Source organism: Rhinatrema bivittatum, chromosome 1 (assembly GCF_901001135.1).
Source record: "Rhinatrema bivittatum chromosome 1, aRhiBiv1.1, whole genome shotgun sequence".
NCBI classification, from domain to species: Eukaryota; Metazoa; Chordata; class Amphibia; order Gymnophiona; family Rhinatrematidae; genus Rhinatrema; species Rhinatrema bivittatum.
The window spans coordinates 341,665,248-341,679,787 of record NC_042615.1 but is presented as its reverse complement, the minus strand read 5'-3'; the positions used below and the strand labels follow the sequence as shown (position 1 = coordinate 341,679,787).

The following is a 14,540-nucleotide window of genomic DNA, read 5'->3' as shown; positions in this document are numbered from 1 at the left end:
GCGCCGTCATCCAACCCGGGGGCTGGTCCGGAGGCCTCGACCACGCCCCCAGGCCGGCGCCATGCCCCCGGTCCTGCCCCCGAAACGCAGCATCCTGCCCCAAAACGCTGCATCATTTGGCCCCACCCCCGACACGCCCCCTTAAAAAAACCCCGGGACTTACGAGCGTCCCAGGGCTCTGTGCGCGCCGGCAGCCTATGCAAAATAGGCGCGCCGGCGCGCGAGGGCCCTGCTCGCGTAAATCCGGGCGGATTTACGCGAGCAGGGCATTTAAAATCCGCCCGTTAGTTTCTAACCCAGTCAGTCACTCTAGGTCCCATACCAAGGGTTTTCAGGTTTTTCTTTTTTTTGTTTAAAGTGGATCCATGTCAAAAGCCTTATTGAAATCCAAGTACACTACATCTAGCGCTCTCTGATCATCCAATCAAAAAAAATTTGATCAAATTCATCTGACAAGATTTACATGTGGTAAAACCATGCTTTAATCCATTGAATTCCAAAAACTGCATTATTCTTTGTTTTCGCAGCAATTTCATTAATTTGGTCACACAGAGGTCAGATTAACCAGTCTGTTCAGTTATTTATGTTGGCATGATGCTGAACATAAGAACAGCTAATTGGGTCAGACCAGTGGTCCATCAAGCCTAGCATCCTGTTTCTGACAGTGGCCCCAGAGTCACTGATAACACTAGAGTAATTCCCTGTAGGTATATAGCCACTGCTTCTTGCGAGCATTAATAGCATGCGATCTATTTAATGGTTGGGTACTTGTGACTTGGATTGGCCACTGTTGGAAACAGGATGCTGGGCTTGATGGACCCTTGGTCTGACCCAGTATGGCATTTTCTTATGTTCTTAAGTATAAAGCAACTTGGCCTGCACCCAAACTCTAATATCAGTTTGTCCTTGTCTTACAGGAATGCATCTAGAACCTTCATAAGCCCTGCTGTGCCTACATCTGGCAGCAGCAGATTCCACAATTTAACTACCCATTGACCAAAGAAATATTTTCTTTAATCAGTGTTAGTCTTTAAACTGCTAGCATACAACTTAATTAGGTGCCCTTTGGTCTTAGTATTTTTGAACAGGGCAAACAACTGCTTGCGTGTGGTTTGCTGTATTCTACTAATGAGTTTTGTATATCTCTATCATGTCCCCTCTTAATCTTCTCTTTTCAAAGCTATAAAGCCCCCTTTCAGCCTTTCTTCTATGAGAGAATAACTGGCTCATTGTAGAAACATGAATACTGTTAGAAAAATAACTAGTTTTCTTTTTATGCCAAAAGTTGAAATGTGTTTACCAGTAAGGCATCTGAAATAAGTATATTTATAATTTAAAGCAAATTCTGCCTCAATATTATATTTAAGAACATAAGAAATTGCCATGCTGGGTCAGACCAAGGATCCATTAAGCCCAGCATCCTGTTTCCAACAGAGGCCAAACCAGGCCACAAGAACCTGGCAAGTACCCAAACACAAAGTATATCTCATGCTACTGATGCAATTAATTCTATAACATATACCAATACAAGGGATGCTTGTGTCCTGGTATTACTTATGTACGGTGGCTATTGTTCAAGGACAGCCAATTTTATGGGTGTCCTTCTTTTTAGCCCCGTCTATTAATCTTTATTATCCAAAATTCAATGTAGATTTTCTATTTTGTCTTTTTCTTTTTTATCTAAAAAGATCCCCTTATCTCCCCGTTTTATGAGGCGACCCGCTACTTGTTTGTCAATACTTATCAGGACATCCGTCTCAATTGCTTCTCGCGGGGATCGCGTCTGCCTGCCCGACATGGGCCATGTTTCGGCACTCTTGTGCCTGCTTCAGGGGCTACGGGGGGGGTTGTGCTGTGTCCTAAACAGGTACTCGATATCTGTTAGTTCTCCAGTGTCATGTTGATAATGTTCCTACTCGTGGACGGCGCCTACTCGTTCCTACTCGTGGACACAGAAGGTAGGCGCCGTCCACGAGTAGGAACATTATCAACATGACACTGGAGAACTAACAGATATCGAGTACCTGTTTAGGACACAGCACAACCCCCCCCGTAGCCCCTGAAGCAGGCACAAGAGTGCCGAAACATGGCCCATGTCGGGCAGGCAGACGCGATCCCCGCGAGAAGCAATTGAGACGGATGTCCTGATAAGTATTGACAAACAAGTAGCGGGTCGCCTCATAAAACGGGGAGATAAGGGGATCTTTTTAGATAAAAAAGAAAAAGACAAAATAGAAAATCTACATTGAATTTTGGATAATAAAGATTAATAGACGGGGCTAAAAAGAAGGACACCCATAAAATTGGCTGTCCTTGAACAATAGCCACCGTACATAAGTAATACCAGGACACAAGCATCCCTTGTATTGGTATATGTTATAGAATTATTATTGAAGGGAAGAGGTTGGTTGATGAACACTGATGCAATTAATAGCAGTGGCTATTCCCTAAGTAAACTTGATTAATAGTAGTTAATGGACTTCTCCTCCAAGAACTTATCCAAACCTTTTTCAACCCAGCTATACTAACTGCACTAACCACATCCTCTGGCAACAAATTCCAGAGTTTATGTTCTTATTTAAAGTTTGAGTTCCTGGTCCTTTAGAAAAGTTACCAGTGGGAAATGTGAGTTTAAATAATAATCACAGTGGGTCCCTGTTTGAACAAACAAAGGGTCGTGTCCTTTAAAGCATGTGTACACTTTATCATATTTCTATTATAAAAAGCTATCTTTAACATAAACCAGTGTTGGCTTCCTGGACATTTACTACTGCTGTAGCAGTATACAAGGAAAGGGATAACTGTATCTGATACTGCTTTCTTCACTTTTTTCTTGAGGTCAGAGTAGGAGTGGAAAGGCAAATTCATGGTATACCTAGATATAATTTTTCTGGAGCAATCTGTGATGGAACTTGATTAGTGAAAACTAGTTCCATGTTTTATGAAACTGCTATAATAAGATTCTATTTTTTTTTTTTTTTTTAGCAGTTTTTATCTTTTTACAAACAGAAAACAGAATTGGAACAAGTTTTGAAATTTATGAACAGTAGTTCCAATCAAAACTTTGGCGGTACTGCTCACATGTTTCAAACTTGTCATAATTCAGCCATTTTTCTTTGTGTTACCATGTATTTCTCTCCTTTTTTTGGGGGGGGGGATTTAAAATGCATACAGTCTAGTTATTTGTAGACTTGTAATCAACTTTTGATTAATGTATGTGCATATATAAGTTGTATGACATTTTTGGTACCCAGCTTGCTTGAAATTCACATCTGCTACAGAGTAGGTGATAGTATTACATGTGTCCTGGAGATATGCTGAAAAATAGTAGAATTCCTCAAACACAAGCACATTCCAATCGATAAAGAAAAGCAACGCCATTGAGAAAGCACTGAGCCCACTGTATCTGGGTGGTAGCGATGTCATAATGGAGAGATATGTCACATTGCATTTTGTCAGCAGTTATTGCTAAGAGACAATAACTCTCTTTAATGATAAATCAATGCCACAAGTTTAGTTTGTACGATGAGAATGTAAGGAGAAGATATGGAGGGGATAAATGGAGCCAAAGTCAGGAGAGATGATTATTGTGAAGAGAATGGGGTCGGAGAGGAGTAAATGATGGACTGGAAAATGAAGTGTGAAAGATAAAGGAATCATAGACCTAAATCAAATCTCACAGGGTACACCTAGTAGTTAGAATGCCAGTTAAAGTACAAAATAGTAAAAATCTTCATTTGTCATGCTGATATGAATCCAGAGGTAAGATTGTATTAGGAATTTATACAACTAGCCAGGATTAAAATGTTTTAATTGTTAATCTGAGACGATTCTATGGTAAGTTTCCAAGAGACGGTGGCAAGTGGTATTCAGTAAATGAGGCTATTCTTCAGCGTGCTTTTGTAAGGTATTTCCATTGTTTTTATTGTAATTTCTCAGCACTTGTCTGTTTTTTGTAGGATGAAGTTGAAGGAGATAGAGCGCACTGCTATGCAGGCATGGAGTCCTGCTCAGCATCATCCCATTTACCTAGCCACAGGTGAGGTGTTGCACTGGGGTGTGTGCTTAGTCTGTTTGGGATGATCAGCAAATCTGCTATAAAATTACTGCTAGGTATCTGTTTTTATTTAGTTAAGTCTTTTTAAAAATATCTTAGTTGGACCTTCTCGTCCCAAAACAGAGCAATCTGGTGTCAGTTGGGAGGGGGGATCTGAGAGTCTTGGTCCTGCTGCTTGTTTAATTTGGTATGTAATTACACAAAGGGTACTTGAATACAACTCTCTATAATCTTGTCATAAAATTACACAAATATTAGAGAGCCAAAATGAATGTATCAAACATACAAAATTTATTTAAACACACCACCCATATATAAACCTGTATAGACAATAAAAACTAAGCTAGCACACTCACACATACACACCCACAAAATAAAAAATATGTCTTTTTGAGATACAACATACAAGTATAATCTCTTACTGCTAATGCATTTCACATATGTTTCTTCTTCATAAATACTCAAAAAATACATATATCATGTGTTTCTACAATTTTTTGAACTGGGATGTTTAATTCTGAATGTCCGACAAAAGTAGATACAAGATCTCTTCGTTTCACCCCTCACAAAAGGGGCTTCCTCAGGGACCGTTATGATTCATCTATTCTAAATATGCTGCCGCACTGCAAAAACAAATATCACAAGAATTACCCACAAGAATTGTGGGTAATTTTGTCGGACATTCAGAATTAAACATCCCAGTTCAAAAAATTGTAGAAACACATGATATATGTATTTTTTGAGTATTTATGAAGAAGAAACATATGTGAAATGCATTAGCAGTAAGAGATTATACTTGTATGTTGTATCTCAAAAAGACATTTTTTATTTTGTGGGTGTGTATGTGTGAGTGTGCTAGCTTAGTTTTTATTGTCTATACAGGTTTATATATGGGTGGTGTGTTTAAATAAATTTTGTATGTTTGATACATTCATTTTGGCTCTCTAATATTTGTGTAATTTTATGGCTTGTTTAATTTGGGCAGGAAGGAGGGAAGGATCGGACATTGGAGTGGCTGTCAGCACGGCAGTTAACTTTGCATTCAAGAGAGGGGTGGGGTGGGGGGCTTCCTACATGCTGTTAACTTTTGAATTGGGCAAACAAGTGAAGAGAATTGATGAACACTGGCTGGCCAGATCTAGTCCTCCTAGTTCATCACCTAGTGTTGTCTGGCCAAGTTAGGCGCCTAGCATGGAAAATCAGCAATAGTTGTCTAATTTACTGCCCCAACTTGATCCAGCCCTTGGCTGTGCTCACTTTTCAGGCACCTAAATTTAGGGACTCAACCCCAGTCAATTTAGGGCAATTTAGCTGGCTTACTTCTTTTTGAAAAATAACCTCAGGTAGGACAGTTGTCAAAGGTGAGTGCTTGACAGATACCTACATTTTAGGCCCCGAACATTAGGAGGATTTTCAGTGGAATGGAGGCTCCTAATTTTAGGCTGAAAACTCACCTGAGGAACTTATATTTAGGCCTGCTATTGATTCTCCTAAAGTTAAGCTCGTAGCACTGGAAATCAACACTGACTTCCTACTTAATCCGGGGCCAATGCTGACCTGCTTTCACGCCTGCCCTGCTCCCTTCCATCAGTTGGACTTCACTGGTCACTGTCTGCCATCCCGGCGACTTTGCTGCTGTGATCCAAGCCTTGTGGCCATTAGCCCCGCCCACCCGATGGCATCCATCGAGCACCGGGCATTTAACCCGGGGCCAGACGCCAGAGGAGTGCTGACTTGCTTTCATGCCTGTCCTGCTGCCTTCCATCAGTTGGACTTCACTGGTCACTGTCTGCCATCCCGGTGACTTTGCTGCTGTGATCTGAGCCCTGTGACCATTAGCCTCGCCCACCTGTCATCATCCATCCATCGGGCACCAGACATTTAACCCAGGGCAGGTCGCTGGAGGGGTGCACACACGAAGGAGCGCGACAAAGGGTCTGCCCCCTTTGTGCGCACCTTCGGTGAGTTGCTGTTTTACTAGCCTCTGACTATTTTAGATTTGGCATTTTCAAAATGTTTAACATTTCTGTTGTAATCAGACAAGACCGCTATAATACGCCAAAAATCATACGTCCTTGGCGTCCAACCCCAAACCATCGAGTCCTGAAAAATGTTATCTACAGCTACCTCAGTACTAACCTTAACATCTACTTTCTTGATTTTGTTAATCAATGCCCAGTCTATATATCAAAAAATCAGCAGTAATTCACAACCTCCTATTTGCTCTGCTCCTGTTTGTTTAACTGAAACTTGGCTTAAGGATTATGATATTCCTGTTTTGAATCGTTGTTGCCCTCCAAAGTGGAGGAGAAGAGGGGTAGAATTGACCTTTTTTGAGAACTCTAGACTCATTTTGTAAACCTTGATTTTGGAAGTAGTCATAGTCTGGCTAGAGGAGGAAGGAATTGAGTATAGCAAAGAGTTGATGAAGGTTAGAAGCAAGAGAATCTGTCAGATGGACATAATAGTCTTGCTTGGCAAGTGAAATAGCGGACTTGAAGAGGTCAGCATGCATGTATGAAATGGACATAGGCATGAGATTTTAGCCAGAAACACATCTGCAGAGTGGGCAGCAGAAGCAAATTCTAGGGGAGAGCCAAGGCTGGGGTTTGGTGCATCTTACAGGATGGGTAAGGGGAGGGGCAAGATTTTGGTGGTGTAAGAGGAAACTGCCTCATCAACTGACTCTGACAATGTAGTGGAGTAGAGGAGAAATGAGACAGTAGCAGAGAGGATACAAAAGTTGATAGCTGTGTTTTTGGCTGTGTGTCTGATAAGTGCTGTAAATCTGAATGAGTTTGCAGTGGTTACTTTATTTGTATGTGTTCTTTGTACAGGTACGTCTGCTCAGCAGTTGGATGCTACCTTCAGTACAAATGCTTCTTTGGAGATATTTGAGCTGGACTTGGCTGACCCCTCCTTAGATATGAAGTCCAGTGCCACATTCTCCTCATCCCAAAGGTAAGGGTTTTTGTTCATGCACGTGTGACTGACAGGTCCTTTTTGTTAAGAAGGGGCAAGTCTATAGGGTATCAGATTTCTTGGTCTTTGGGGGCCTGGCTTCCTGCTGTGAATTATCTTACTATTTTTGTCTCCATCATATCACTGGAAGACTGTTTATGTATCCACCAATCTTTCCATGAAGAAATAATTCTTCTGAAGCCCTCTTTAGAAGACCCCATGGCGAGTTAGCAGTCCTCTTCAGATTAACTAAAGCCTTAGTTGTGGCTGATTTTACATAAGTTTGACAGTCGGCAGACGACTACAGTTTACAGTGGATTTATCAAACCCTGAAGAAGAAAACGTGTGTTTTGAAACGCTGCAGCATCAGGTTGGCCAGATATTAGAGATTATTTGTGCTCCACTGTACTTTCTTCAAGATCTGGTTGCTTAAGTTTCTCCTGAAGTCTGCAATTGATACTTGAATGTCTGCAGTTCCTCTTGATTTAAGATAGACCTCTCTATGAAATTTTATTTGCAACAAAAAAAAAACTTAAAATATATATCAGCCTGAGATGTGTGACTTCCACAGATTGATGGTTATACATAAGTTTATATACCCCCTGGCAGAATTTGTAAGATGTGTAGCATTTTAAGAAAACAAGTGATCAGCCAAAACACATCATATTTTTATTGTTTTAAATTAAAACTATTATGCATCACAGAATAGCACAATCATTAAACTATAGCAATAAGGGAAACAATAAAATGGTCCTGTTCAAAAGTTTGCATACCCTTGAATGTTTGGGCTGATAATATATACTCAAGTTGATACACACAGGTTGAGATGTCAGTGAAGGGTTGGTATCCACACCTGTGCTTTGTGTGATTGTAATTAGTGTCTATATATAAATAGTCAATGGTTTTCTTAGCTTTTGAGATAACCTTGTGCATTTCATTTTGGGCTGCACTGACTTTGGTTCATGAAGAATGGGGAAAGCAAAAGAACTGTCAAAGGATCTGTAAGCAAAAGTAGTTCAACTTTTTAAATCAGGAAAAGGATATAAAAAGATAGCCAAAGATTTGACGGTGCCAATCAGTACTGTTCAAATTCTGATCAAGGAGTGAAAAATTAAGGGTTCTGTTAATACCAAAGTAGACCAAGAAAGATTTCAGACACAGCCACCAACAAAATTTGTCTGGGTGCATACTGAAATACAGGCTTCCCTGAAACAAAGTGGTGGGGGTGTTTCAGCATGCACAATAAGGAGATACTTGAACAAAAATGAACTGCATGGTAGAGTTGCCAGAAAAAAGCCATTGCTGCAAAAACGCCACAAAATAGCCCACTTAACAGCACCTAGAGAAGCCTCAATACTTCTGGAACAAAATAATTTGGCATGGTGAGACCAAAATTGAACTTTATGATCACAGCCATAAAAGCTATGAAAGAGAAGCATACCCATCCCTACTGTGAATTATGGAGGTGGATCTCTGCTGTTTTTTTGGGGAGGGGGTGGGGGTGTGAGCTACAGCAGCACTGGGAATTTAGTCAAAATTGATGGCAGGATGAATGCAGCGTCTTATCAGGAAATACTGGAGGAGAATTTGCATTCATCAGCCAGGAAGTTGCGCAAGGGGTGCACTTGAACTTTCCATCATAACAATGATCTGAAACATAAGCCAAGTTGACCCTTCAGTGGCTGCTGCAGAAGAAAGTGAAAGTTCTGGAGTGGCCATCACAGTCTCCTGACCTCAACTACTTTGGGGAGAATTCAAACATGCAGTTTATGCTAGACAACCAAAGAATATACAGGATCAGCAGCCATTTGCCAAGAGGAACAGGCAGCTTCACCACTTGAGAAAATAAAGGGCCTCATTCTCAGCTATCACAAAAGACTGCAGACTGTCATTGATGAAAAAGGGGACAAAACACGATATTAAGAACTTTTGAACAGGACCATTTTATTATTTCCATTATTGCTATGGTTTGTTTAATGATTATGCTATTCTGTGATGCATAAGAGTTTTAATTTGAAACACATTAAAAGTAACAAGATTAAAAGTTAAAATAACTTGCCCAGAGCTACAAATTAAAAAGCTTGAACTAAATTCAAATAGATATATTTTTCCCTTTAAAATATAAAGATGTTTTCAGTAGTAGTAAATTCTGTAAGTGTAAGTAGCACACTCCAGGGTGAACACTAAGGGATAAATTCTCAAAGCTGTTTAACTGTGGAGTAAAATGGCTATATCAAAGCCTTTGAAAATTTACTGGTGCCTAGTGGCTAAATTTAGCCACTCAATTTCTGATTGGTTTTGCGAGCAGTATTAAATTGGGACAAGAAAATTATCTGGTCAGCTCTAATTTTCATAAGAAATTGCCATACTGGGTCAGACCAAGGGTCCATCAAGCCCAGCATCCTGTTTTCAACAGAGGCCATACCAGGCCACAAGAACCTGGCAAGTACCCAAACGCTAAGAAGATCTCATGCTACTGATACCAGTAATACAGAGGCCATTCCCTAAGTCTACTTGATTAATAGCAGTTAATGGACTTCTCCTCCAAGAACTTATTCAAACTTTTTTTAAACCCAGCTACACTACCTGCACTAACCACATCCTCTGGCAACAAATTCCAGAGCTTAATTGTGCGTTGAGTGAAAGAATTTTTCTCCAATTAGTCTTAAATGTGATACTTGCTAACTTCATGGAATGCCCCCCTAGTCCTTCTATTATCTGAAAATGTAAACAACTGATTCACATCTATTCGTTCAAGACCTCTCATGATTTTAAACACCTCTATCATATCCCCCCTCAGCCGTCTCTTCTCCAAGCTGAACAGCCCTAACCTTTTCAGCTTTTCCTCATAGGGGAGCTGTTCCATCCCCTTTTATCACTTTGGACGCCCTTCTCTGTACCTTCTCCATCGCAACTATATCTTTCTTGAGATGTGGCGATCAAAATTGTACACAGTATTCTCACAGGACAAGCAGGATGGTTGTCCTCACAAATGGGTGACATCGAGGATGGAGCCCACCACGGAAAACTTCTGTCAAAGTTTAACAGAACTTTGACTGGCCCCTACTGGGCATGCCCAGCAAGGCACTGACCCTGCAGCCAGCAGGGGTCTCCCTTCAGTCTTCTTTTTTCCGCGCAGCAGTTGCCACGCGGTGAAAGGAGCTCTCTAACCACGTTCCTGACAGGAATTTGGAAATTAATTTCCTAAGAAAATTTGCCCCTCAGGGGTCTCCCTTCGACAAATTTTTTAGTCATCTTTCGGAACCCGGTAAGTTTTTTGCCTTCTTCCATCGACTGCCGTCGATTTTGGCCCTTGAGGCCTGTTGGCACTTACCGATCCCCAGCCTAAATTTTGGCTTCCAGCCATGGCAACGGGGTTCCGCCGTTGTCCGGATTGTACCCGGACTATGTCCATCACAGACCCCCATAGGGTTTGTGTAATGTGTTTGGGTAGTGAGCATGATGTCCTGACTTGCACCAAATGTGCCTTAATGACACCCAAGGGTCGCAAAGCCAGGATGGAGAAGATGGGGCTCCTCTTCCATGCACCCACCCCAACGCCATCGATAGCATCGACGTCATCGGAACCGGCACCGTCGAAGTTGTACCATCATCGCCAACCCTCCGGTGACCGTCCGCCATCGATCGCTTCTCGGCCATCGACTCCCGTTCCTTCCCCGGATGGGCGAGGGGACCGGACAGAAAAGCATCGCCATCGACGGCACAAGTCTCGGCCTGTCGAGGATCCACAGCCATCGACCTCTGTTCAAGCCGAGCCACCGACAAAGAAGCCGCGAACAGACCGGACATCCTCCACGTCTTGTTCGTTGGCATCGAGGAAACCCTCACCCTCCCGGGGTGCGGGGGCCGTGATCCCACCGGTTACGGTGGTACTTCCGGCCCTGCCTCAGCCTCCCTCTCCCGTCGAGCCGGGTATGGTTACCCCTGGTCTCCGGGCAGAACTGGACCGGCTGGTCCAGGAGGCCATCGAGAAAGCAATGAAGAAATTACAACCTCCATCGGCACCGTCTCCGGCACCGGTTCCAGTGCCGCCCTCAGCACCGACACCGGCACCGGCTTCGCCACCGAGGAGGGAACCGACCACCGAGCCGTTGATACAAGCGTTAGCACCGCTACTCAGCCGTATGGAGGCGCTCATGATGGCCCTTCCATCGGTGATTCCAGTGCCATCGACAACACCACCGTCTCCGACTGGATTCTCATCGGCAGGAGAAACACCGTTTCGGATTCCCCCTTCCGGGGTGGTTCCATCGGTACCTCCTGGCATATCTCCACCGATATATCCTTCGGCTCCATCGATTCCGCGCCAGACACCGATTCCATCGGCAGCACTGAAGCCATCGATGCCATTTCTGATTCCACCTACGGCACCGATTCCACCTCGGTTTCCATCGATAACCTCAGCCAGGTCCATCAGGGCTACAAGCCCCACACGATCCCTACGATACCTGGGGTGATGATGATGATACATCTTCTGACACAGATTTGCCTTCGCCGCCATCTCCTACAGAGAGTAGAAAAAGATCTCCTCCTGAGGATCTCTCTTTTATTAATTTTGTAAAAGAGATGTCAGAAGTTGTACCTTTTCAGTTACAATCTGAAGCCGATGATAGACACCAAATGATGGAACTCCTTCAATTTCTGGATGCGCCAAAAATCATCGCTTCCATCCCTATACACCAGGTGTTTTTGGATCTGCTCAAGAAAAACTGGGAATCTCCTTCATCGGTGTCTCCAGTTAATAAGAAAGCTGACTCCACATACCTTGTCCAGTCAGCACCAGGTTTCCAAAAGCCTCAACTGGATCATCGCTCTGTTGTAGTTGAGTCTGCACAGAAGAAGGCCAAGCGTCTTAAGCCGCACTCTTCTACCCCACCTACCAGGGACAACAAATTCCTGGATAGTGTGGGACGAAAAGTGTACCATGGAGCTATGTTGATTTCACGCATAGCTTCATATCAACTCTATATGACTCAATACAACAGAGCTATCCTTAAGCAGATGCAAGACTACGCTGACACGTTGCCGGACCAGTACCAACCGCAACTTCAAGCCCTTCTTCACAAGGGATTTGAAGCAGGGAAGCACGAGATTAGGACTGCCTACGATATATTCGATGCTTCCACGAAGGTTTCAGCCACAGCCATCTCAGCTAGACGTTGGGCTTGGTTAAAGTCATCCAACCTTCGCCCAGAGGTCCAAGATCGTCTTGCTGATTTACCCTGCTTAGGCGACAATTTGTTTGGAGAACAAATTCAACAGATAGTGGCAGAGTTAAAAGACCACCATGAGACGTTGAAACAACTCTCGTCTATCCCACCTGAGGTGATCTCCAAGCAACCGCAAAAGAAGGACTCTAAAAAGTCGTTCTTTCGACCACGCCGCTACTACCCTCCGTCAACTAGGGCTCGTCCTGCACGGTCCTCTAACAGGCCTCAGACTCGTCAGCCGAGAAAGCAAAGGCCTACTGTAGCCCCACCTCCTGGGCCTGCGGCGGGCCTTTGACTTCCCTGTATTGAGCACAAGCCAACTCCCTCTTCCACACATCCCTGTGGGAGGTCGTCTGTACCACTTCTTACACCGTTGGAAACAGATCACCTCAGATTAGTGGGTGCTAGCAATTATCGCACAGGGTTACCACCTCAACTTTATAACACTTCCGCCAGACTCCCCGCCCCTTCAGGCATGGAGTCTAACCAGCCATTTGACTCAATTACAACAAGAAGTATTCCTTCTTCTACAATCAAATGCTATAGAACCCGTCCCTCCTTGTCAACAAGGGAAAGGATTCTATTCCAGGTACTTCCTAATACCAAAGAAATCAGGGGGGCTTCGTCCAATTCTGGACCTTCGGGCCCTCAACAAGTATCTGCAAAAAGAAAAGTTCAAGATGGTAACCCTGGGCGCCTTGCTCCCTCTGTTGCAAAAGGGGGATTGGCTGTGCTCTCTCGACCTCAAGGACGCTTATACCCACATTGCGATAACACAATCTCATCGCAAGTATTTGTGTTTTCTGATAGGCCACGACCATTATCAATACCGGGTACTACCTTTCGGTCTGGCATCTGCTCCACGAGTCTTTACCAAGTGTCTCATAGTAGTAGCAGCATTTCTCAGGAAGGAAGGTGTCCACGTCTACCCCTATCTGGACGATTGGCTCATCAGGGCCTCTACCCCTCAGTTTGCTCAATCCTCCCTAAAATTAACAATTCACACACTCCTTTCCTTAGGGTTTCTTGTCAATTACGAGAAATCCTGCTTGGTCCCATCTCAGACCTTATCCTTCATTGGGGCAGACTTGGACACCTTACAGGCAAAAGCCTACCTTCCAATTCAACGAGTCCACACTCTCATGTCCTTAGCTCGCCAGCTCCAGTCGCAACACACTGCCACGGCTCGCCAGTTCCTCATTCTCCTAGGACACATGGCATCCTTGGTTCAAGTCACTCCCATGACCCGACTAGCCATGAGAGTAACACAATGGACTCTACGACACCAATGGATTCAAGCTTTTCAGCCTCTGTCCTCCATTATCACAGTCACACAGGCGCTACGCCTATCCTTAACCTGGTGGACGACTCAGGTCAACCTCCTTCAGGGCTTACCCTTTCTTCCACCGGATCCGCAAGTAATCCTAACCACCGACGCTTCTCACATCGGTTGGGGAGCCCATGTGGACGACTTCCAAACCCAAGGATTATGGTCCAAAGAGGAAGCCGAACACCAGATAAATTTCCTGGAACTTCGAGCAATCCGCTATGCGCTCCGAACTTTCAAAGATCATCTATTCCATCAGATAATCTTAATCCAGACGGACAACCAAGTGGCCATGTGGTACATAAACAAGCAGGGAGGCACAGGCTCCTTCCTTCTGTGTCAGGAAGCTGCGCAGATCTGGGCGGAAGCCCTCTCCCACTCCATGTACCTCAGGGCCACTTACCTGCCGGGAGTAGACAATGTATTGGCAGACCAGCTGAGCCGTGTCTTCCAACCACACGAGTGGTCACTCGATCCTCTTGTAGCGACCACTCTGTTTCACAAGTGGGGTTTTCCCCGCATAGACCTCTTTGCGTCCCCTCAGAACCACAAAGTGGACGATTACTGCTCTCTCATTCGGAGCCAGCACTCTCGGCCGAGGGATGCATTCTCCCTCAAGTGGACAACCGGTCTGCTCTATGCATTCCCTCCACTTCCTCTTGTGTCAAAGACTCTCGTGAAGCTACGCCAGGACGGAGGAACCATGATCCTGATAGCACCTTACTGGCCACGCCAAGTATGGTTTCCAATACTCCAGGATCTCTCCATCCGCAGGCACATTCCTCTGGGAATGGACCCGCATCTTCTCACTCAAAACGACGGATGCCTCCTCCATCCCAACCTCCAAGCCTTGTCCCTGACGGCATGGATGTTGAAAGGTTAGTCCTTCAACCATTTAACCTTTCAGATTCAGTTTCTCGGGTCCTGATAGCTTCACGAAAGCCTTCCACAAGAAAGTCTTACT

At 44.1% G+C, this 14,540-nt stretch overlaps 1 protein-coding gene across 12 annotated transcripts in view; it reads left to right on the top strand.

The window, feature by feature from the left end:
• SEC31A (SEC31 homolog A, COPII coat complex component) overlaps positions 1–14,540 on the top strand; it is a 236,320-nt gene that overhangs the window by 3,553 nt on the left and 218,227 nt on the right. For all 12 annotated transcript variants that reach the window (XM_029598987.1, XM_029599022.1, XM_029599015.1 and 9 more), the window contains exons 2-3: positions 3,960–4,039; positions 6,895–7,018. In XM_029598987.1, coding sequence (XP_029454847.1) covers positions 3,961–4,039; positions 6,895–7,018 — 203 coding nt within the window. In that variant the 5' untranslated portion in view covers position 3,960. The remainder of the gene's footprint in view (positions 1–3,959; positions 4,040–6,894; positions 7,019–14,540) is intronic.